The sequence below is a fragment of the Thunnus albacares genome, chromosome 1 (genome assembly GCF_914725855.1).
Source record: "Thunnus albacares chromosome 1, fThuAlb1.1, whole genome shotgun sequence".
NCBI classification, from domain to species: Eukaryota; Metazoa; Chordata; class Actinopteri; order Scombriformes; family Scombridae; genus Thunnus; species Thunnus albacares.
In genome coordinates, this window is record NC_058106.1 from 16,634,514 (window position 1) to 16,660,026 (window position 25,513).

General features: G+C 40.8%; 2 protein-coding genes and 1 long non-coding RNA gene across 3 annotated transcripts in view; 1 reads left to right on the forward strand and 2 right to left on the reverse strand.

Annotated features, from left to right (window-relative positions):
- kif26ba (kinesin family member 26Ba) overlaps positions 1-15,855 on the forward strand; it is an 85,506-nt gene extending 69,651 nt beyond the window's left edge. The window contains exons 12-28 of the mRNA XM_044346273.1: positions 1,808-1,979; positions 2,729-3,061; positions 3,173-3,355; positions 4,016-4,148; positions 4,328-4,586; positions 4,877-4,978; positions 5,274-5,401; positions 6,459-6,638; positions 6,815-7,131; positions 7,539-8,238; positions 8,348-9,279; positions 9,532-9,764; positions 10,008-10,166; positions 10,379-10,593; positions 12,930-13,195; positions 14,400-14,550; positions 15,621-15,855. Coding sequence (XP_044202208.1) covers positions 1,808-1,979; positions 2,729-3,061; positions 3,173-3,355; positions 4,016-4,148; positions 4,328-4,586; positions 4,877-4,978; positions 5,274-5,401; positions 6,459-6,638; positions 6,815-7,131; positions 7,539-8,238; positions 8,348-9,279; positions 9,532-9,764; positions 10,008-10,166; positions 10,379-10,593; positions 12,930-13,195; positions 14,400-14,550; positions 15,621-15,769 — 4,612 coding nt within the window. The 3' untranslated portion in view covers positions 15,770-15,855. The remainder of the gene's footprint in view (positions 1-1,807; positions 1,980-2,728; positions 3,062-3,172; positions 3,356-4,015; positions 4,149-4,327; positions 4,587-4,876; positions 4,979-5,273; positions 5,402-6,458; positions 6,639-6,814; positions 7,132-7,538; positions 8,239-8,347; positions 9,280-9,531; positions 9,765-10,007; positions 10,167-10,378; positions 10,594-12,929; positions 13,196-14,399; positions 14,551-15,620) is intronic.
- LOC122979097 lies at positions 3,821-4,371 on the reverse strand. The gene is made up of 2 exons (XR_006402798.1): positions 4,281-4,371; positions 3,821-4,121 (listed from the first exon to the last, which is right to left on the reverse strand). It is a non-coding gene; the product is annotated as an uncharacterized LOC122979097 (long non-coding RNA).
- Positions 15,856-17,972: 2,117 nt separating the features above from the next.
- The window catches only part of smyd3 (SET and MYND domain containing 3), a 98,123-nt gene continuing 90,582 nt past the window's right edge, over positions 17,973-25,513 (reverse strand). The window contains exon 14 of the transcript XR_006402794.1: positions 17,973-17,984. The gene's annotated coding sequence lies outside the window, so the exon portion shown is untranslated. The remainder of the gene's footprint in view (positions 17,985-25,513) is intronic.

Below are 25,513 nucleotides of genomic sequence, written 5' to 3' on the forward strand. Positions count from 1 at the left end.
AGTGATGGACTGATCAACTGTCCGAAGGACTGACATTGTCATCCGTAGAAAGCAAAGCCCAGCAGACAATTACTAAGCCTTTTCTGTGATGTGTCAGTATTGGAAGCAATGAACAAATGAACAAAACCAAAAATATGTTTAAATCCAGTTTGAGTCAAAGAGCCCTGCTCCATTAATTTCATCACAGCTAAATACAGAGCCTGCCTTGCTTCTACTTTTAGGATGGGGTCCTATCCTGTTATTACAATCTCAGTCTTTTTCAGTACTTTTACTGGACTTCTATTTGTATTTGTATCTTCCCAGTTGAAGAAAAAGTGCAGACACTTATCTGTCACTACAAAGTCATCACTGCAGCTCTTGCCCAGACAAGAATCCAAGCATCTCAGCATGATGCCAGGCAGCCAGCAGTCTTGCAAGACTGATATTTGACCCACAACATGCTCATGACAATTTTAGACTCTATCACATTCACAAAACATCAGCCTTCCCCATCAGGGAGTGTGTACAGCTCCTTTTCCAAACTCAGCTGGTTTGCTCTAACTCCTAGAAAGGTTCCCTACAGCCCCTTAATTGCTTCAAGTGCTGAGAACCCAATTCATGTACTACCTGGAGTCTCCCTGGAGTACAAGACAGACAGAACAAGACAGGGAGTCAGGGACACAGTCGGACTGTGTATACTCCAGTTTTCAGTTTGATGATCACAATTCTGAGCATTTGTTTCTTATAATAATGGTGATCTAGGAATTTGGATACATCATTCATTATAGGCTCATCTTAATCATAGTTTATATAAAGTAGTCCTCCCTGGTAAAACTACAGCAATAAATCTAGCAGAGGCTGAAATGTAAGATCTCATCCAAGTTCCATAGCACTTGAATTAACATGCAAATGAATATTTCATGAGTCACGAATTTACCTACATTAATCTGAGGGGGAGATATCGTGAATTAGAGATAGATCGAGGGAGAAAGAGGAGGGTTTGTTGAAGCCTGAGGCAGAAAACAGAGGAAGAAGAAAAGAGAGGCGAGGAATAGCACATCAACGAGAGAAAGAGGAGGTCAAGATAGGAGTGTGTACACACTTATATGTGTGTGTGTGAATGTGAATGTACACATACGTGTGTTAGAGAAACATGCCCGCAGGCTGTGTTTTTAGAAAAAGGGGACAGCAGCATGAGGTATTGGGCCACAGAGGAGCTGTACTCACTGTCAGCCTGCAGGCCTCAGCACGCACACGCACACACACACACACACACACACACACACACACACACACACACATATACATACAAAAGGCTATGAATGACTGCAGTAGCCCACCCAGGAGAAAGTCTTTTCTTAAACACACAGCCTAGTTTTAGTCTCCCATCTGCTAGTATAATCTTTCTGGGAGATAGATCGTCTCCCAATATTAGACTACATAATATCCAGGGTGCTTCTCTGAAGACTTTATGAGCTTTAGTCCGGAAAAGCAACATTTTTGTTTTGGTGGTATTAATCAATAAACACAATTAGCATCAACTTTGCTTTTTGAATGTTTTGTACTCACTCACATGGATATGGTAGTATTGTGTCATTGTCATATAGCATGTGTATGCGAGATCTTAGGTCTTCAGGTGATGATTAGCATCGTCTCCAACTATTTGAAAATGTTCTGTGGTCTTGTGACTGAGACAAGCTATTAATAATCCTTTGTCAGATGTCAGATACTGTATGTGTGGCCATCTGTTTGAAAATCGACCAGTTTAGTCACATGTGTGCGTTTCCAGCGTGTCTGTGCTCACATCTTGGTGTATGTGTGTTACTAGGGATAGCAAGCTGACCATGTTGCTAAGGGAGTCGCTAGGCAACATGAACTGCCGGACCACCATGATTGCTCACATCTCTGCCTCACCCAGAGATTTCTCAGAAACCCTCTCCACCATCCAGATTGCATCCCGCGTCCTCCGCATGAAAAAGAAGAAAACTAAAGTCACTGTGGTGAGTTTTATTAAAACCTTGATGCATAAGACTAAAACTTTACCTCGGCCTACATTAAGTTCAAGCTTAAAAGTACAGTCACTAGAAACATACCATAAAAAAAGATGGACACATTAACTTCTTCAGCTGTTAATCAGTGTCCATGTCAACTTTATAATGAAATACACACATCCTGCCCATGATCTTGACATTGCACTGCATAATGAGTTTGAAAATCCTGGATTTTTATCGCCAACTAGATGTTAAAATGACATTATTGTGAATGATGACACTTTTTTGCTGAGGTGGTTTCAAAACATAAAACCTACTCTCACTTATTCAGGTATGCCTGTAGTGCTGCTGTCACCCTCTGTCACCACCACATCTCATGCCCACTTATTTCAAAATTGTACAGGAGTAGAGTGAAGGTTTTATTCTGTCAGAGCTCCAAAAATAGAGAGCTCTGACAAGAGAAAACTGAGGTCACCAGAATGAGATAACTTAATAGGTCATTCTTTGACTCTAAATAGGAATAATAATATTAAAATTATGTTAATGCTGGTGGGATATTTAGCGAGGGTGTCGTGGTTCAGGATATTTATGAATATCTTTTTTATTTCTTCTCCAGTCTTTTCTGTCTCTCCCTACTGTGAACTGTCAATTAAAGGCTAACAAATCTGCACGTCTAAAAAGGGAATATTTTCTCTCTCACCACCCTTCTCCGCCTCCTCCCTCCCTGTCTCTGCTGCTGTCATCCTATCTCTCCTCAGCAATACACTTCCAGCTCTTCTGGTGGAGAGAGCTCTTGCGAGGAGGGTCGCATGCGTCGGCCGACCCATCTGCGACCTTTCCATCACCGCGGTGACGCTGACTCAGACCTTCCATTGCTGCGCCTGTCCAGTGACCCTGACGAGTACTCGAGCAGCGAGCAGTCATGTGACACAGTGATCTATGTGGGCCCGAATGGGGCTGCGGTATCGGATAGAGAACTGACAGACAATGAGGGACCACCGGAATTCGTGCCAATTATTCCTGCTCTGCTTCGAGGTAAAACATCAGAGCAGCATCAAACACAAAGTCAAGCAGTCGGAGCACAGAACAAGGTAATTTAAATCTAATCATATTTAGAGTTTAGACAAATCAAAGTAATTCAAAAAAGATGTGAGGACACTGTTAAATGACTTATGATTTTTCATTGATTCCTGCTCCAACAGGTGCAGTCTCAGCCTGAGTGCCAGGACCAGCCCAGTGGCCCCTCTCAGGCCCTGCCCCAGCCCTCTCAGTCACTACTAGGGCAGCCCTTGGCCCCCGTCCCAGAGGAGGGAGCTGAGTGCCTAAAATGCAACACTTTTGCTGAGCTGCAGGAGAGATTGGACTGCATTGATGGCAGCGAGGAGGTGAAGGGAGTTTTGTGTCCTTTTTTTGTTTATATTATGCAAAGAAACAACAAGAAGGATACAACAAGAGAGAGGAAAAGTACAACTGTTCTTTCAGTGTGATAGGATCTGAAGTTGATGGCATATTGAAAGTTTGACACGTTATTAGACATGTTGAATATTTCATCAGTTCAAATGGAAAAAGAGTTTTGTCTGCATTTTATTTTCTGTGGTATCTGCATAACCTTCTGCCTGCTGTCACAGCTTCTGTTTGTGGTGGCAATTTCCTGTCCCTTTGATGAGCACATGCTTTTCAATTTTGTTGAAATAATGCATTTAAATAGTAATCTAAACTCATTTTCCTCACTTATCTCATTATTGTGGAAATATTTGTACACAACCCTGATCTTAACATGTCACTAATGCAGTTTAATGTAATGTTTGCAGCTCAAGTAACCTTGTTAATTCTTATCCACCTAACGGAAAGCAAATGGAGTATTGATTTATTAATCTCATCATGTTTTCTTGGAGAACAGCACACTGTTATTTGTGAAATGAAGGCAACAAGAGTGGAGAGCATTTCCTTTGTCAACAATTAAATCTTACAATCTCAGGTATCCTCATACTGTGTGAAGAGTAGAGCCTAATTCTATTTCAATCATCGCTGTCTCCTTTTCTCAGGTGGCGAAGTTTCCCTTTGAAGAAGTTCCAGCGTGCAAACAAGGAGCCAAACAAGAGTCATGTCCAACTGTCTCAACTTCAGCTCCTTCTGCTCCTGGCTCTGCTGCTGCATTGGACACAGAGGCCAAAACAGGTAAAATCTTTACTTCACTGATTACATATACTATGTAAAAAATACCAACAACTGGCATTGAAGGCTTCTACAGGCAAGTGTGGCACATTTATTACAGAGAGAATGTCCCTTTTTACTGTTTTTGCAACTCACCTTTGGGTCCCAACTCAGAAAACACTTTTCTTCCCAACGTCTCTTAGGCTCTGCATGTGCTGTAGGAGGTGCAGTGCAGTTCTCCTTCCCCTCACCGGCAGCAACCCCCAGGAGAAGAACCAATGACCAGCAGCTGCAGGAGATCAAGGAGGTGGTGGAGGAGGCGGAGCTGGCCCAGACGATGATCCACAGCCTGACTCAGAGTTCTGGCTCCCCCATAGTCACTGGTTCCAGGAGTGTTACAGGAAGCAGCAGCATCACCTCTAACCCTCTGCACAGGGCCAAGAGCTCCCACCTGCATGACAGGTGAGGACAGGTGGTGCTCCTTGCCTGAAAAGTGTGATTCTTTACATGTGCTTATCAGGTCAGGATGTGGTACTGGTTTCCAGGTGTGCAGTAAAAAATGTATTTAAAAATTGATTATTATAGATGTTACATCATTAAGCACTAGACTGGAATTTACTGTTAGATAAAATGAAGTGTGGAATCAAAAAAAGTAGCTTAAAGCTTTTATGCCCTTGTGGCCCTTTGTTTTTTTGCAATAGCTACTATCAGTTTTTGACTTTAACTGGTTCGTCTTCTCTGTCACTGAACAGTCGTGAGAGTCTGAATGTGGGCAGTAGCGCTGAGGGGAAGGCTCGCCCACTGGGATCACCACGTCTCGGCATCGCCAGCCTGACCAAAACCTCAGACTACAGGTGAAGTACACAAACATACATAAAGTGGGCAATAATGTTGACTATGGAGATATTCATTTCATTCAGTTTCTATGAAAACAAACTTCAGAAATGTCTAAAAACTTTAAAATATGAATACAAAAGTAATTTTGTTCATTCTTGCTGATGTTTCTAGAGTATTATTGCTAATTCCTAAGTTAAACAGTAAGCTGTAAGGAAGGAGTTGCATGTGGGCTAATAAACAGTCTAATGTTTAAGAAGACGATAGCGCCCAAGGCCAAGTTCTATCATGACTGATCCTTGTATATCTTCTCAGGCCTCCATCCTCCCCGTCACAGCGGTGTAAAGTGTATACTCAGAAGGGCGTGATGCCAGCAACACCCCCTGTGTCCTCACAGACTTTGGCTCAAGATGGCCAGGCTACAGACGCTTTGACCTCAGACAGTATGCATCTTTCTACATGTTTATGCTTTAGTATTGTGCTTATACTGTGCCTTAAAATGCATGTTTGATGTTTATGGTGTTTGATATTTTTATTTAATCATTTCTACTTCTACTTTCTACATTTTTTGCATTCTCTCTGGCTTTCTAATCTCATGTTATATGATTACCAGGCATTAGCTAGATGATCCCACCCTGAAAACTCAAAAAAAATAGTGCTATTACTTTAGTACCAGTCCATTATAGCAATCAATCCATCCCATTCAATCACTTTACAACAAAATATGAATTTAAAATACAATATGCTATATTGAATACCTAAGGTTTCCATTTACATGGTAAGCTTTTTTTTTTTTTTAAATATTGTTTTAAAGAGCCACACACTGTAAAACATTTCTTATATTTGAGTGTTTGTGATTTTTCTTCTAAGGTTAAACAGAAAGACAGTTCTTTAAACTTCTGTCTGACACTTCCAAGTTAACATAATCATTCCCTCTACTTGTAAAAACACAGATATCTAGAAAGATTTGTTCCCTCTATTTAACTTGTGCCCATTTGGATACAGACCAAGAATAAACAACTGTGCTGCTTGAATGTGACTGATAAACATTTTTGCGCTTAGTCTAACTTTAGCAATGTCCAGGAATATTGCCACAGTATAAAAGGCTACTCCTAATTTAACATTTCTATCAGATTTATCCACTATTTTATATTGTTTCAAATTCTTTTTGTGACATATTCTTAAAGCATGAACATATATGAACTGGGGCTTCTTTACACACACCCTGCTATTCTTCAATTATTATTTCTTCTGCAGATCATGGTTTGGTTGTTGATATACCAACAGCTTCATATGGGGATAACCAAACTGACATACTATCTCAAAAAATATAGTTACCTACTGAGTCACTTGAGCATAACAAAGTATACCTGCATAAGTGAAGAAACTGGCATCATCATAGAGTGAAGCCAGTTTCCTAAATTACCAGCGGGTGCATGTTTTCTACACTTGGAAAATAAAATAAACTATGATGCCAAATGTGTGTTTCTGATTCTGCAGATAGTTTGGCTGCAGACAGTGGCCGTTCCTCCACTGAGTCCCTGCTGTCAAGGACTTCTCCTGTGGGCATGAGCCCACAAGTCCGAGAGCCAACCCCATCTCTGTCAGCCAGCCTTGGCTCAGCTGAGACACTCTGTGACGATGACGTCCCTCCAATACCCTTGGATACGCATAGGGATGGTGAGTTGCAGTAAAACACTGCTGTTTTTACACAAGGAAAGGGTGGTGAAATGCAAAATAAGTCATGAGTCACATGCAAACGTAATTATGATGAAAAATGTGTGCTTACCACACTTAAGACCAAGCGTAGCTAAGATATGCAATAACATCCTCCTCAAACTCCTGCCCACATGCAGCATCAGGGCCAGCAGTATCTGCAGGAACAGTTGGACTTCACTCGCTTGGGGAGGATGAACTGGTGTACACTGTAGCTTCTGGAGGTGAGGAGGATCTTGATGTTACAGCCCTCATCGATACTCAGGGCCTGACCTGTCGTCCAACGAGCATCATAAGCTTCAACAGCAGCTGTTGCTCTGTCACCGCCCTCGCTGCAGGCTCTCAACCCATCTGCGTTATCAGAGGCACTGCTGAGGATGGAGCTGTGGAGGATTATCATATGCCTGCAGCTCCTGCAACAACCTCCGGGGTTACAGAGGTTGTTGCCATGGCAGAGGTTAGTATGTGCTAGTATATGCTTTGCATTTATAGAAACTCACAACACTTGGTATGTGGGTGTGCATCCTAAAGCAGACCTACTGTACAAAACTGAGCTATATGAACCAGAGGAATAAAATTGGAAACATTATCCACCATTACATTTGTCCATTAAGAGAATCTATAAATCAGTCTTCAAATTCATTCAAAGCAATCAAATTCTTCTCAATCAAAATCTTGAAACATTAAGTATTTATAATATTTTATTATGATAAAATTAACTCTTAGCTACCAGAATTTGAACATAGGCCAATGAATATGGCAGCCTTTTTGTATTATCAGGCCAAAGCTAAAAATGCTTTTATGTAAATTATTGTCCTTTCAATTGCAAGATGTTATATCAAGTTATAATGTTACCTTTTGCAGGTGGCAATGGCCAAGCTGCGCATAGAGGGTGAGGCTTTAGCCTCAGTGATGTCTAACTGCGGTTCCCCCATCTCCTCCTGGATGAGTGATCTGAGTGTGGGCAGTGAGGCTGACCAGTCTCTCCACAGCTTCAGCCAGTCCCAGAGCCAGCAAGGGGAGGCCCTAGCTGAACCTGAGCTCAACCAAAGCCTCTCCTTTGGAGGGGATTATTCTTCTTATGAAAGCTGTGGCAGCCCCAGAAGAGGGAGTCTGGAAGGAGAGGTGGTGCTATCAGAGAATGGGAGTGATAAAGGAACTCCAACCAAGGACAGGCTGAGGAAACTGCCTCCCTCCATGGCTAAAACTACCATCCAATCTCTGACAGGACCTGGTAACCTCTCTCCCTTCAAGACCACGATTAGTGTTCACCCATGTGTGGCTGTCAAACCCATGCTCATACAAGAACCCGCCATCCTCTCCTCACCCACAAAGGCCAATTTAATCAAAGACCCAGCCAAATTCAGCACACCTCTTTTAGCTTCCATGTCAAGTGAGATGAGCTTTGAAGACCCCTGGTTGAAGCGTGGCATGGAGGAGGGGAGGTCAAGGGAGCTTTTGTGTGAAGTGAAACCAGAGAAAAGGGACATAGAGCATTCAAGGACCCACTCAGGAGAGAAGACTGGAGCTGGGAGTGGGGACCAGCGGAGCTTCTGCAAGGACGGTAAGAAACAGTGAGGTCTTGTAAAAGATTGTAAAAGATTTACTCTGTCAGTGATAGCAGACATAATATAACTAGATTTACTACTTATTCTCTATTCTTCCATCACCAGGTGGGGATCATGGCAGCTCTAGTTCAGGTGGGGAGGTTGTATCATCTCCAGATTCCTTTAAGAGAGTGGTGGACGGTTGTGAGATGGTTGCTGTTGTTGCCCAAGGAGAATGCCTGACTAATATCTACAGCCCAGATATCCACCGTACTGCCAGTCTTCCCCGTGGCTGGCACCGTCTGAACCGCCATGACGGCTTAGATAACGGAATTGAGTACCGAAATCTTGGTGTCACCACTTCAACTCCCTGCAGTCCCCGTGCTACACTTGACCGCCGGGGATCAACTGGAAAACTGGGCTTTTTCTCCCACAAGAAGGGGGGAATCCCACCTCTGCCACCTGTACGGAAGTCCAGCCTTGACCAGCGTAACAGGGCAGCCAGCCCTCTTCACCAAGCCAGCCACGGGCTATCGCTATTGGGCAGCTCGGAGGATGATGCAGGAATATCTGCAAGTGTCACCAGACAGCGGGGCTCCAGCATAGACAGCAGTAGACTTTTCAGCGCCAAGTTGGAACAGCTCGCAAACAGAACCAACTCTCTGGGCCGGGTCCACAGCTCTCACAGCGGTTCCCACCACTATGACTGCTTCTCCCTGGAGAGGGGGGAGAGCCTGAGAGGGGGAGGGGGAGGAGTGAGGGGGGACAGCACCATGCCTCGTACTGGGCGCAGCCTCACTCGTGCTGGATCAGTATCTTCTCCTACTGGAAACACCAACAGCCCCAGTTTCAGTGCCAGTCCTGGTCCAAGCAGCACCCCACAGTCACCATCCAAAACCAGCGGGCAGTCAAAGATCTCAGCTGTCAGTAAGCTGCTGATGACCAGTAGTCCCAAGGCCAGGAGCCTATCTGCCTCCAGCACCAAGACTCTGAGCTTTTCTACCAAGTCTCTAAGCCAAGCTGCCAGCCGCAGCTCCAGCCTTCCTCCTAATGGAAAGGTAGGAATTCTACATTCTTCATCATAACAAAACACACTTTCACCCATTTAAATACCTGTAAACCTCCGGAGTCTGCTCATCAGACAAAACTAGATGCATTAAAATTTTTACACAACAAGAAACAGAGAATGCATCAGTCAATAATTCAGTTTTAGTAATTTAAGCTGAACTCTGATCTAGGAACATTCTGTGCGGTCTTGGCAGCCTCAATACCTCCTGCCATCCACCTAAGCATTTTATCCGTTTCCTCAGCCTCAGAGCTCAGTCCAGGGCCCTCTGCAGCAGCAGGGACCTTCTCCTGGATCCTGGTCTACCCAGTCTCTGAGCCGCAGTCGTGGGGGAAGCCTGGCTGCCAAGCTGCCTCTCCGGGCGGTCAACGGTAGAATCTCAGAGCTCCTCCAGGGAAGTGCAGGTTCCCGTTCCAGGAGTCATGCCCAGGGAGGAGGCACAGATCCTGTGGAGGAAAGAGGAGTTGGAGGGGCAAGGTTAGTCAGTTTTACTTTATTTCATTTTAGACCATAGCAATGTAATCAACATTATGTAGCAATTTAAATAATGTGCAGGTGAAAGTAAAAATAAAAATAACATAGTAACAATGACAGTGAGGAGGGTAAAGGTGCAGAAGAGAGAGCTAAAGACGTCCATTGTGGTCTCTTTCTGCTGAAAATAATCAGTTTTTAAGGTTTAAACTCTTTTATTAAAATGATTCTTTTTTTTCCTATTCTCAGTGGAGGGGGAGCTGGAGCTGCAGCAGGAGGTGGTGGAGGTGGAGGTGCCCTGGCAGAGGAGAGGCCAGCAGTGGTCCAAACCCTCCCCTCTCCCTACAGCAAGATCACAGCTCCCAGAAAACCACATCGCTGCAGCAGTGGTCACGCCAGCGACAACAGGTATTGGCTCAAGTTCATTAAGAAATGCAACATTTAAAACACTTCACCATGAAAGCAGCAAGTAGAAAGGTCTTATTATTTGGTTTAATTTGCCCAACAACTGCTTTGTCTCTGCTTGTCACTAACAGCAGCTGTGTGTTAATTGGTGCTGATCGATACAAGTTATTTTCTGAATGTATCTTTGAATGTGATCTTATTTTTGCCTCTAACAGCAGTGTACTGAGTGGTGAGCTCCCCCCGGCTATGGGGAAAACAGCCTTGTTTTACCACAGTGGAGGCAGCAGTGGCTATGAGAGCATGCTGAGAGACAGCAGCGAGAACACAGGAAGCACATCTTCTGCTCAAGACTCCCTCAGTGAGCACAGCTCAGCCACCACCTCATCCAGACGCAGCTCCAAGAGCAGCAAGAAGAGCAGGAGCAACACAGGTCACATTCAAACTTATTTTTTATATTTTGCTTTAATAACATTCTGACTTAATTGGATAGACTATCAGGGAGGGTGAAAGGACCGATGAGGGAATTGGTTTACTGCTGTTTGCAGGCAGTTTACTTGATATCATTTGCCTTTATTAATATAGCTACAGGGAATACCTGAATTTAGATATGGCAAAGCCACGAGAATTATCTAAATTAAACGGATGTGAAATTCATGAAACAGCCAACACCCTGCAGCGACAAGAGCACAACCTGAACATGAGTCAAAATTCACCTTTCATCTTTAGTTTTCAGGAACAAATGAATGAATTGATGATGAATTTACACAATACAAAGGCCAAATACAAAGAGGAGCATTCATATTCGTATTTTTCTGTCATTAATATGTATTATTTGTTTGCCCACTTTTAACACCTGTGCTCATTTCCAGCAGCATATAGCAAAGGCCCAAAAGAATCGGACTGTTACACAAAATTACTATATAATGAAAGCTATAGAAATGAAAGCTATGACAAAATGTAATCAGAAGAATGCTTAAGCTTTGAAAAAGAAATATAGAGCTACACAAAAGTAAAATCACTGATAGCAAGTGAGGCAGAGACTGCTATGAGGAGACTCCATCGGTGAGAAATAACAATGACAAGGCAAAGAACAGGTAAATGTGAAGAAAGCCGTGGTTGCAGAAGGAGCCATGTAGGAAAGGTGACCCTGACCACCCATCTGTGAAATGGTAAAGGCCAGGGGATCTGCTGGTGTGAGCTATAATGAATATATATTCACCAGAACACCACACAGAGAGCCTGTTAATGTGCCTGCCAAATTACACTGCACCGGTTAACCATGAGGATGGATATGTGCATAAAATCAGATTGGACAGAGGCAGCTCTTCCCGGTGTGCCGCTGATTATTGATTTAAATTGGAATACCCTTTCTATCCGTGTGAAGAATGCAGCCTCACCTCCCGCCATGCAGCATAAAGTGTGGATTTACTCTCATTTTCCTTTAGCCGCAGCTAAATCTGTGCTTCAAAGAGTCTGTTTGCTGTCAAACTGTCACAAGAAGACAAAGAAAGAAACAGGAAAGAAAGGATTACTATGTGTCTGGTGTACATGGAGGTGAAGCCAGTAACACAGGTTGTGTTCAAGACATATACAACAACTCAGCTCCAGTTCAGACAGGATATAAATAGTGAGACAACGAAAGGACATGTGTGCCGAAGACTGGAGGGATGTTAGTGCCACCGAAATTTTAATCACATCTCCAGCTCAGTCTCTCCATGTACTTGATTTTCATTAGACTGGATTCACTCGCTCTCTCTATATTGTTATTCCACGTCTCTACCTCTCCTCATCTTTCTTCATCCATTCCTCTCACATTTTTTTCCTCATTCGTCCAACTCTCTCCCCTTGCACCTTCTCCTCCCCGCAGACCCCGGTTCTTTCCCTGTTCCTTCATGCACTGCTTCCTACCATGTAATGAAATACAAATGTCTCTGCTTGACCTTTCTGTGCCGCGCTGAGACCAAAAGACAGCTGCAACCTTATTAAAATCACCACCGTCTCTCTCCCCTTCCCTCTCTCCCAAACCTTATCTCTCAGTTCCTGGTGAATCTGATAACTCACATTCCTGTCGGCACGGTTGGCAATTTCTATGCAAAGTTAGTGCGCACCTATGGGTGTGTGTGTTCAGTCTGGCATAGTGGGCAGATTAGAGAGTGACCTGCTGTTCTTATCTATGAGCTTCATGAACAGAAACTAAACTTTTTATCTCACTTCACACTCCATTATCTATTTCTCTCTCCCTTTCTAGTTTTTCAGTCTCTTGATACGTTTCTTTTCATCCTTTCATTTCTGACTCCCTTCAGTGATTCATCCATCCCCCTCTCTACATCTTCTCTCCCACCTATGATCTCTGTCCTCATATAACAGTATTCTGCATTTATATCCATGTCATATCTTCCAGGTTTCCTCTTTAATTCTGATGCTAAGCAAATTGTAAAGAGTAAACATGTAGTAGTTCCCTGTTGAGCATGAAGACACTCTAACTGTGTAAACTGTTAGCTGTGCAGCTCAAACTGAGTCTAGACAGACAGACAGACAGACAGACAGACAGACAGACAGATATATAGATAGATAGATAGATAGATAGATAGATAGATAGATAGATAGAATTTTTTAACATGTACTATATACAGTATATATGTGGTATATAGTAGAGGAGCGTTTGAACTGGCTACAGTATACATCATTTAAAAGCGTGTTTTCTTGCTAAACTATGGTGGTGTGTAACACTCTTTTTTGTTATCTTAATCTCATTTCTTTTCTCAGGTCTCCAGCGTCGTCGTCTGATCCCAGCGCTGACCTTGGACTCTTCCTCTTCCTCACCTTCTCATCGCTCCTCTAAACAGGCCATCACCTCATCTTCTTCCTCCTCCTCCAGCCCGGGTGCATGCTGGGTAGATGGCCCACTGGGGCCACCTGCTCCCACGAACCTTCGGGGTGCGGCTGCAACGACAGAAACCTTTGAGATCAAGGTGTACGAGATTGATGATGTCGAGCGACTGCAGAAGAGGAGAGACAAAGCAGGGAACAAGGTGAGAGGGAGAAAAGAGGAGTGTGAGGGAGAGATGGGGGGGGGGGGGTGTCTTTCACTTTCCACAGTGACAGAATCTTGAGTGACTGTCTCTTGTAAAGGTTAGTACACACAAATATGCAGCATGCACAATTTGTAATATTGATACTGACATAATTTAATAATAACAAGTTACAACTGGACCACAGTTACGTTTGGAAAGGGCATCAGTTTGGGAATAATTTCAAGTGCATCCATGGTGAAGAAACTGTAGGAGTAGTCCACTCTAAAAGATTATTCACCACAAATTTCCCCACTATTCTTTGGATTAGTTTAAGTTGTACAGATGAAAGAGTCAGGCAGGATGTTTCCAGCTGCAGTCTGTAAGAACTTCAGATAATTTCCCAGGTACAGCTGGGACTAAAATTAGACTATTTCTCCAGACTGCCTGGATAAAAATAACTCATTCAAATAGGACTTAAGTAAGGACAAAATAAGTACATAAGGTGTAACAGAGAGGGAGGGAGAAAGAATGAGCAAGTATTTGGAAACAAACATAGAAAAGTGCCCAGAGGGCAGAAGAAAAGAGACGTAGGGAACTGAGATGTCTGAGCTACTGTATTTGTCAACGAGGAAACCCCATAGTTTTAAAAATACAACAGGAAAATGCAAAATGAATTATTATTAAATGAATAAATCAACATTAACATTACATTCTGTTTTAATAGTAAGCTTTTTTTAATGAACACTTTCTATTTCTGTTTTACTTTTGAAGTATTATTTTATAATTATAAATTCCTACGATTTTGCAGAATGCAGAATATAGAGTGCTACAGTATAACTCATGAAATTGTTGCAAATGAATGCATGGTGCAGGCTTTTGGATTCCCTCTCATAAACTTTTATGTATTCAGAGGAGGGAGCATTGTGAGCTTTGAGAGAGGGAGGGAGAGAAAACCATGAAATATAGATTTTCCCTGCAGCGGTCTTAAGAAAGCCACTTAACCCCCGACTGCTCTAGTGAAGCTGCTCAGTGTCCGAAAGTATCTGACTGACTTGACACACTGGGAGTCAATGAGGTGTGAATGTATGTAACCGTGTGAATGTTGTGGCTGCTGCCGCAGGAGAGCCGCATGTGTTTCACAACACACTATACTGGATAAATACAGGTGAACTGAATTTGTATCTGTCTGTCTGTCCCCTCCGTGTGTGTCTTTCTTTGTCAGGAGGTGGTGTATGTCAGTGCCAAGCTTCGTCTGTTGGAGCACCGTCAGCAGCGGATCAGTGAGGTCAGAGCCAAGTACCAGTGTCTGAAGAAAGAACTGGAACAAACCAAACAGTACCTGATGCTGGAACCACACAAATGGACCACCGAGTGTAAGTGTAGGAGTATGAGTGTTTGAGAAAAACAAGGTGACATTGACTCTGCGTTTCAGTCCAAAGACGTGTCTCATTATGTATTCTGCACAAGTGGTTCTCAACAGGTTAGAGAATGTTTTTATGAGATTATTCATTGGAAAGAAAATCATTATCCATGTGCTATCATGCAGATTTGTCTCTATTTTTTGTCTATCTGTAAAACTGTCAAAGAGCCTAGAAAAGTGATTCAAAAGTTTGCGACATCATTCTGATGTAAAGTCTATGGGCTGGGCGGGCACTGACAGGCAACACACCACCGCGCGTATTCAGTGGAAGCTAGAAAACTTTTTTGTCTTGTGTGCCAGGTGAGCAATTTCCATTCAAGTGAATAGGCACCATATTTTAGTTTGATATCCAGTTCCTATAATACACTCATTCTTTAGCCAGGCTTATATGGATTGGCACAAAATTTGGTACAGATATTCATGGTTCCTAGTCGATGTCTCCTAATGACTTTGTTGATCATCTGACTAAACTAAGATGGTGGACATTGTTATGTCGTTAATGTCAGCATGATAGCATTGTCATTGTGAGCATGTTAGCATTTAGCTAAAAGCACTGTTGCTAAGTACAGCCTCACGGAGCTGCAAGCTTGGCTGTGGATTCTTAGTCTTGTTAAAAAAGGCTCAGTAATTTCCTAAAACAGCTGGACTCCGTAGTTTTTATTAAACATTGCTCAAACAAAAATAAAAAGTGCATTTGTTGGGAACTATTTTCAGGCAGGGATTAATACACATTTGGTGCACTAGTGAGTATTTATTTATACAGTGTCCATGTTCAAGTCACTTAGTGCAACAGACCAATAGTTTCTGGACAACAGTGGAGCTCTTTATTACAGAGGAATAAGCTAATAAGCAAATACTTGTTAGTAGGATCAATTCTAGTTGGTTTTCTCTTTTCATGGGATTTGTTGACAGTAAGTAAATAAACATATAATATCACCAAGCTTATCTTTTAGATTGTAGCGCTTGCAAGAGCATTTAGTAGACTGAGCCAATTTTTTCTCTTTCCTGTCTGTCCATATTCAGTCGAGCTACAGCAGGCCTATGAAGTGGACTCACTGGAGTATCTGGAAGCTCTGGAGACAGTGACAGACAAACTGGAGACCAGAGTCAACTTCTGTAAAGCCCATCTCATGATGATTACCTGCTTTGATGTGTCCTCAAGACATCGGTAGACAGATGGAGGGATGGAGAGCTGGAGGATGGAGAGGTAGACACACAGCTGGACGGACTCAATTAGATGTTGACATTTGCTCTTTCATTCATCGACTCTTTGCTCCCTGATTAATCAAACACCTTTAGAAAATATCTCCTAAATAAATACATCTTATTTGAAGACTGGAAAGATGGAAGGACAGATATAGGGATGGACTGACCACTTGACCCAGCATGTTGGTCATCCTTATGTCTCCTCCAGATGTAAGTAGGCAGAAGGACAGATGGATGGAGAGAGAGATGGATAAATGAAATGGAGATACATAGAGATATCTAACAGGATTTTTGTGCTGGGGCTGGGAAATAGCTTCAGAAACAAACAATGAACAGCATCTAATAGACGGGCCACTTGAAATCAGATAACCACAAGCAGACAGATGGTTCTGAGTCTGAAAAAAGCATCAAACATAACCAAGTGATCAAGTTTTCCCGAGAACTGAATTATTGGACTGTTGAGACACCCAGTCGAACATTTAGGAATGTATGGAGGGAAGGAGGAGAGAAAGGAACAAAAACTGCCTTTTTTTTTTTTTTAACTGAGAAGGTTAAAGAAGAGGTGCAGGAGAAGAGATGAGCATTTTCTCATCTCCTATCATTTTGGAAGAGCACTTTTTAGAGTTTACGCAGATGAGAGCCATTGGCTGTAAATACAGAGTGCTGACTACAGAATGGCTGGTATTGTTGCGCAGTTAATAAAAGAGACCAAGAGAAAGACAGGAGGACAAAGAAATATGATTTAGATAAGTGCCTTGTGAACATTTCAACAATACCAAGACCCATTCTCTTTCTCTCTGAATTTGTGTACATGCAGTAAGTATGGTGCTAGCATAGAAGAAAACACAAAAGATTAGTGTCCTTGGAAAATCTTTGAATTTATAGCCATTTCTAAATGTGATGTTTTACTGTGGGTCATTGTTTCCATATATGATAAACAGACTAATACTGTATGTGTAAATGGTATTTGGTACATTGGTGACAAGACTAAATTTAAACTGTATGGATTAAAAAAGTTGAAGAAGACCTACAGAACAGCACTGTCCTGAACGTAAACGCTAACAGCAAGTCCTCTGTAAAACAACAAAACTGTTGCAGGGACCAAAAAAAAAAAAAAAAGAAAAAAAAATTGAAATGAATTTTTAACCAGTGGTAACATGATTTTTCCAGGACACAGAATTATGTGTGTTTAAACAAAGAAAAAAAAAACGTAAAGCTCATTTCTTGTGGTGTTGTTTTTACCTTGACTTTCCTCTCAAACAGAGCACATCTGAATTTTGACCCTCTGGGGCTCACGTATATTCCCCCCTGATGCAGATGTGATGGCTTTTCCGTGTTCACAAAGCAATGAAACGTCTGAGTCACAAACGAGTGGGAAAAGAGAATGTTTTTTTCTCTGATCCAGTGTTGAGTACATCCATCGATTGACTGTCTGTCTGACTGACAGACAGGCAGACTGTCTGTTATTTGTATCTGTGTTGTTCTGCTCTATTCTAAAAGAAACTGAATGATTTGTCCGTGTGTGTTTTATAATAAGGTATCCTTTTTTATTTGAGTGCAATGGGACCATGTGGAGACTATGTATGATAGCAGGACAGCGGGGATAGAAAAGTAAGACACAGGTACTTACTGAATCTATTGATACAGTGTTGGAATCTCATTTGTATAATGCCTGAATTATTGGAACTAAGTAGTGAATTTAGACTGGAAATACTTGCAAAAAGCAATAGGATGCAGCAGAAAAAGTTCCAGTTTTGTGTCTTTTATTAAAAAGACACAAACATTATGAAGGAACAACACAAAAATATAAATATCTAAATAATATCTAATATATAAAGAAATGAAAGAGAACTAAAGAAAGAAAAGGATGATGACCAAATTTACAAGGCATAGATCTCTGCCTGGTTCCATATCTTTTGGACAGATAGCAACACTTAAGATTTGTTAATATTATTATCTATGGTGCTTGAGATGTTTATGATCTAAATGTTTGTACAAATATAAATATCTGAAAGAGCCTGTTTCCCTCTGAAATACAGAACATAACCCTTCGAATGCTTCTTCTACATCGCTGTCACCAGGTCTGTCGTCCTCCTCTGAATGCCTTTTGCCCAACAAGCAGAGAGCATTCTGGGTGATCCTGTTTGTTGTCTGAGAGGTAAAAGCAGAAATAGACACTGACTTCACAGGCGTGGAAACACTGTTATTGGTACGATTTGTCAAAAGCATCTTAGAGCTAAATTTATCTTTCTGCTGATAGAACAGACTCTGTTTTTATCTTGTTTACTGAACTGACACAGAAACAGGAAATGTCTTTAATCAGGAAATGTGTTGATCCTCTCATGGTTGTGTAAAAACGTAACAGTCATTAATTTCATGTTGTGTACACCTGCAGAGATAGCCATGAGACCATCTAGAGGGAAATTAACCCAGAAACTACGAATCATTTGACAGACTGGACCCATAAAGTGTTTACACAGAAAGCAGACAAAGTAGCCCTGTGATATCACTGACCATTTCCCGTTTTTTATCTCCCAGTTTGTAGTGCAAGTCATGAATGAAGGTTTATTTATTTGAGCTCAGGAGGGCAGAGTCACTAATTAATGTTCTTATTTATTTACACCTTATGATCTTAAAAGTTACTATGCATTTAAGAAAAAGAATAACTGTACATACTTTGCTGAGCCCTTGTCATATATTAAGTATATATACTGTACACATATCATATATATCATCATCTTTATTTTCTATATTTTCTGTTGATTTCATTTGCTCCTGTTGTTCCTCTTGGGGATTTTAATGGTTCTGGGTTTCCTAAAACATTCACTTCCAGGGTAGTTAAATGGTTCTTCACAAACTTCCAGCACATAAAGAATTTGCGCAACTGAAGAGGAAAACTTAGTTTGAAGACAGCTGTGTTGTGTTAAGTGAAATGCCAATATATTTTACAGCCTTGTGTATTTAGCGGTGGATCTTTTGGGAATCCCAGCCTTCTGGATGAGCTAACGGCCTGTACTCGTCTCTAGATTTAAGATGCTATGTGTGAGGTTTCTTCCATGATATATCACTGCCAAATCTACTGTGGTAGAGCTTTATAATTCTTGCAATAATTGTGAAAAACACCTGAGGTTATGGTGGCCCCATATTGTTTATAGCTAACATAATCATATATGTCAAGAATAAGGTTCCTTTTTTATCAGCAGCAACCATGCTTAAAGGGATGTACTCATTATGAGGTGCTTTAAATAAAATTATTCATGAAATGCCATCTGTTATGTCAGGTTTTAGGGCAATTTTTAAAATAGACTAAAGCCTAGTGAACAAGTTGATATACTGTATGTGCTGTTACATATTTTGCAGAAGCATTGAGGAATTATAATGTGTTATCTGGAAATCCGACATATAGCATCTTTAAGTTTTTATGGAGTATCGTGTGTTAATGTCTGGGTCAGACCACATTTTCCAAAAATTGTTTTTATCAGTAGCAGAAGAGACACTTTTAGTTCTGATCAGTTGTAAGAGTCAGTGGCTCTAAAATCTCCACTGTGGCCCTTCGAGCAACAGAACTGATCAAAACTACTTTGTGTCAGTCAAAAGTGCCAATCTGTCAGGTGGAAGATAACAGCCAGTCAGAATCACCCACGGTTACGACACATACTCAGTGCGAGACTCTCTCTGCATACGTGCCGTTTCCATGATTCAAGTCTGTCCTTTGCTGATAACCATTACTGTTATGTCTTTGAGAAGAGTGGTCTGACACATTGTGCTGATGGAGGAGCAAGATGGGGGGGGTGTAAATAAAGGAATGTATTGAAAGAGTTTGACATCTGAGTTTTTATTCTTGGAACAGCTGCACACAGAACGGTCACTCACTCGTCGTTTAGCTGGACATTCCAGGTTGAAAGTACATTGCTTTATTGACTCAAATGTTAGCGACAAAGTCTGCTACTCTTCTTTGTATTTGGTGGCTTAATGCACATAAACAAACCTGTGTAAGTGTAAACCGTATGGTGGCAGTAAATATTAACAAATTAATATGAATAATTTAACCATAACCAATATTATCGCTGATAATGCAAATTCTACAGTAGTTTATTTCAAATCAGTTTGACTGCTCTATTAAATATTTGGTGAACCAGGTAACTGCAGAAAGCGTAGAAATCCAGATGCAGATATCTTTATCAAATAAACAAATCTTGTGAATTTTTAACTTTTTAAAAAAACATTCAGTCTTAATAACTGATCGCCAGTTTTGGGTTTTCTGTGTACATATGCAGCAGACAAATGTACAAAATACAAACAAGTATTTTTTCAGTCCTTTATATGTAATACATGCTCGCTGTTATTTGCTTTTTAGCCATCACTTTGGTCCAGACTGATGGATTTCCATTCATTTCATACAGACATTCATGTTGCCCAGAGGATGAATCCCTCAGACTTTGGTGATCCTGGACTTCTTGTCTAGTAAAACAATCAGATTAATATTCCCTTTGAGTTAAATGCTTCGGCAATTGCTGGATGGATTCCAATGAAGTTTGGTGGAGATATTTATGTCCCCTTCAAGATGAATCATAATAATTTTGGTGATCCCTTAACTTTTCATCTATAGCACCATCATCAGGTCAAATTTTCTATTTGTCCAATATTTTGGTTTCCATTTATTCAAAACTAATGACAGTCTCATAGTGTTAATTAGCAAATTAGCTAAGATGGTGAAGATTATAACATTATACCTGTTAAACTGTAAATACAGCCTCACAGACATGGTTGTTGACTCTTGTTCTGTCAGGTAGCCTAATGTTGATCAGTACACAGCTTATAATAGTTTGTTTCAAATTTGTGATGATCTGTCTCTTTGACAGAAATTGAGAAAAATAACGGATCAACTAAGAGAAACTACTTCCAGTGCAGCCTCCCGGCTCTGTCAGCTGAGTTTTCCTGGGATGATGCTGTGACAGACGCTGCAGTAAACTGTCACACATTTATTCATTCTCACTTTTTCACAGGAACATTTGAAAAGTTTAATTCCAAAATGACACAGTACCATAAAAATGATCCAAATTCTCTCACAAGGACCACTGCTATTACATTTATTAAAGTCAGAACAGAAATTTTAATACTTATTGTGGAACTGTTTCCATGTAGAGATGCACAGAACAGCATTACAGAAAGAAATGTTTCACTTACAAACACCAATGTAAGAAGATATGGGGCTTTCTGATTTCCTCATAATTCACCTGAATGAAACAGGCAATGGAGTCTGTCTTTATCCTCTAAAAACACATTGTTAACACATCTGTGCACATTTCCAAAAAGTAATGGTTAAGATGAAAAGTGAAGAGTTTTTTTTTATATGTGGTGCCTCAGGCAAAGGTGCTAGATTTTCAGTTGTCAGATTGTGTGCCTGTTTTGTACTAGAAATCACTTTTACACTGTGTGTGTGTGTGTGTGGATACCTTTACTAGCCTGTAGGCAGCTCTCTGGGTGACACAATGTCCTGTTGAGACAGCTTTGATCACCCACACGCAGAGCAGGGAACAGAAAACAGGAAGGAAGGGAGAGAATGAGGGAAGGAACAGACGGGAAGAAAAGCAGTAAAAAGGGAACAGCAATGAAAGAAGGAGACATGTCAGAAAGAACAGGAGGAGTAAAAGACTGCAGTTGAGGAGAAGAGATAGATGAAGTGAGGAAGAAGTGCACAGGTGCGAGAGAAATGAGATTGGTGAGGTTAGGGAGGACAGTGAAGGGAGACAAGTGGATTTCTGGAATTTCAGGTTATAAAAAGCATTTAATTATAGAAAATATAGGAAGAAGATGGTTTCCTGAATAACGTTTGACAAATAATATGCAATCATAGCCGTCAGCAAATGGGCTACTGCTCTCCTTTCTGTACTCACCTGTCAATCATCTACCTCAAGGCAAAAGGAAGACTTCAATTTCCTGGCCAGTAACAGCGAGACTAATTTCCTCGCAAAAGTTAAGCGTTTCTGCTTCTTCCTAATACTGGTCGCTGATTAGTTTAAATACTTCTTCTTTTATAAGAGTCTGAATATTCTAGTTTCCAACTGCTACAAATAGCTGTTTGTAATCAGGTGCCTGTAAGGATTTAGACAACTTTGTGGGCTGGGAAAAAGAAAATGTCTGAACAAAGAGTACTTCTATAAAAAAAAAAAAAAAAGGAAAAATATTTAGTTTATCCCACTGATTAACTCTTAAAAAACACTCAGTTGTTACTTAAATGTCCAACAACTTAATGCTCTTATCAAGACATACATTTAGTCATTGTAACTTAATAGGATGAACCTTAAATAGTAAAAAAAAAGGAACAAGTCATAACAAGCTTATGGGTAGGTCCCAGTACCCACGCTTGTAGTCTTGAACACTTACGCGTGCGTTCACACATTGCCAGGTAGAAGGCAAGTGTGTCCCACGTCTGAAATACACCAGCACACACTGCACTCAACCCACACTTGAGGCACACTTCTCGTAATACCACTTTGAATCGATATTCAGAGCCAAGTGTATATTGCGCAACACCAGTCCAGTTGTTGGTGGTAGTGGGCCAGTTGGCTGATTTTAGGACCAACAATAATAAACAGACAAGAAGCTGAAGTTTATGTCTGAAGTGTGAATATTCTTCTAAATATCCAAAGACTACATTATGGCAGAACCTCCACAGATGGTTATCACTTAATAATAACAGTTAATCTGTTCTTGGGACAGATTGTCAAGATGAATATTAAATATAATATCCATTATTTAAGAGAATCTGAGAAATATGTTCCATTCTTAAAAAATGTTATCAGACTGAAACCATTCAAAATAATCCATTCAGTAAATGTTGAGATATTTCACAGGATAAATGTAAACTTTGACCTTTTGGGGGCGCTGTAGCTGATAAGTGAGGGATTATCAAAAACAGTCAATAGGATTCATCCTCTGAACGTCTGAACAAAATTTCACGGAAATCCATTAAATAGTTGTTGAGATATTTCAGTGTGGAGCAAAGAGGTGGACCGACACACTGTCAGACCAACAGAGCCATGCAGCTAGCAATGCTTAGAAATCAACACAGAAGAAACAAGCAGTTCAACAAGGGCTCATGGTAAAATTTAAATACGTTCAGGTAGCTGCAGTAGAGTCCTTTGGATTCAAGAGCCTACTGTGATTAAAAAGAGGCCAAATCAAAGATGGAAGCAACTAAGGAGAAGTGATGAGGACAAGATGGAGATGTGGGATTTACATGGTGGTACGGTTCTGTCTCGCTTTTCATTCAAGGTGAGATTACTCATGAATTTATGGTAATATCTAGCAACCCCTTATCACTGAGACCCTGTAACAGGGGAAGATAACTGAGAAATGATACCTGGCATTATATCTACACTATCACACCTTCAAACAGCTACATCTCTCACAGAAGACAAGACGCTCTTGTTAACTGGTGACTTTGACAAATTTAAGGCTAAATTTGCAATTTTATGAAGTTCATATATTGAAGTCGACATATAATGTGGATTAAAAATACTTCACTGATGTTAAGAACTTCAAAAACTTGTGCCTATAAGTAAAGACATAATAAAAATGGAAAGGGAAGATGTGAACATAAGGAGGGAGAGTGAAGAGAGTGTAGAGGTGCAGATGGAGAGAAACATGGAGAGGGGGAGTATTTCTGAAATGAGAGCGAAAATTGAAAATGGGGGGAAGTAAATGGCAGGAGGGTGAGTGAATGAAGATGGCTTAAAACCACTGTAGTGTCCTTTTTTTGATTGGTTCAGGCTGCCTGCAGAGAAATGCAGTGAAAGAGAGAAAGAGAGAAAGAGAGAGAGAGAGAGAGAGAGAGAGAGAGAGAGAGAGAGAGAGACACACACACACCGATGGATGGTGAATCTAATTTGAAGGCCTTTGGGGAGTGAGAGAAACAGAAAATGGGAGAGAGACAGTGAGTGACAGAGAGGGAGAGACAGAAGGTTATGGCTAAGCGATAGTAAATCTAATTTGATGGCCGTTATGAGGTGAGAGAGGAGAAAGGGAGAGTGAGAGACAGAAAGCAACAGAGCCAATGAAGTGAGTAATGGAGGTAGAAACAGCAGTATTGTACGGCTGGACTGTCTCTTCCACAGGCCAGTCAGTCCACTTGTAACATTGCTGCACTGCTCCTTTCAATCTTCACATTCATTTCATTCAATCTCCTCGAGATACAATTAACTAAAACCTTTTCTCTGGAGCTTCCACACATAATGGAGAACTTAAGTTAAAAAAACCTGCTGATGCTGCCATAAAATAAAACCCTTTGTATGTATGAATGAAACAATATTTCAAAAGTAAACCAATATCTATTAGTCCAATTTTGAGCACATTTGAGGGAATGATTTCCATTTGACCAAATAAATATTTCAATGGCATTTTAAATTTGTTACAGGCCTTTAAGATATGCAGGGAAGGTAAAGATCTCTGGTCTTTTACTGAAATATGGAGAGATCTGTAAAAAAGCCAGAGTGTAGCAGAAAAGTTGTCTGCTAATTTCTTTATGCCTCAACATTACTGGTCAAATGAGGCAAAGAGAAGCTGATCATTTGATTTAAATCTAGCACAAGATGAGTGATTGTAAAAAAAATTATGATTCATACAGTATGTAATCTGAGTATTTTTTTCATAAATGCCAATGACTGAAAAAGAGGAAATACTTTATATGTGGTAGAATGAATAGTTCACATCTGACTAATCCAGGATGGGTACAGGATTTGGGGTCTCCAACATGTCGACTGTTGCAGCACTGAGAGAGCGAAAAAGTGTCAGAAAAGCAAAACCTTTTATTTGTAACCTTAAAGCAAACATAATATCACCATAATCCTCCCATAACCCATAGAAACACACACACACACACTCACTGCACACAGGTTTTCCCTCCGAGAGGAAATGCTGTCATCGGTTTTGCAAAGGGAAGTAAGTGTGTGTGTGTGTATGTGTGAGAAACACATTATGACATTCCATCACAGAAACACTCTGGGCATAACTACGAAGTCACACACTGACAGAGTAACACACAAAAAACAGGGATTAACATGGGAAGTGTGTGTGATGGATATGTGAAGAGGAAAGATGGATGTTTTTAGAACCGGACTTTACTAAAACAACACACACACACACACACACACAGAGTGGACATGAGATCACTCATCATGATGGAATCTACAGATTACACAGAGGAGACAGGAGACTGCAGACTCTCTCACACACAGAAAGAAAGGGGGACTTTAGGATCTATTGCTTTGTATGTCCATAAACTTCACTTAAACTGGGAAGCTAAGCAAGAAGTAACAGGCTACAAAACAAACCAAAACTGCAAAATATCACAATAGAAATGTCAAAACAAGCTGTCAACAACAAAATGATTTATGCACTTTGAATGAATATTGTATGTTCTCTTTTTTATTTATTTATTAAAACAAATTATTTTTATTTTCCAGCAGGTTCTGCTGTTGATATTCTACAGCAGGTTGTAATTTCATATGAAATATCTTTCAATCATGACGAGGAGCCTGAGTTGTCATTTTCAACAAAACTTAAAGTGCCCTGTGGAGTTTTCTCATAAACAAACAAAAGTTATTTTTACATTCAGTCCCTCATCAAAATGCATCGTGTGTATCCTTGAAGTGTGTTTAAACGATGCAGGGGGCTTTGTTGGTGGGTGTTACTTCAGGTACTGCTGG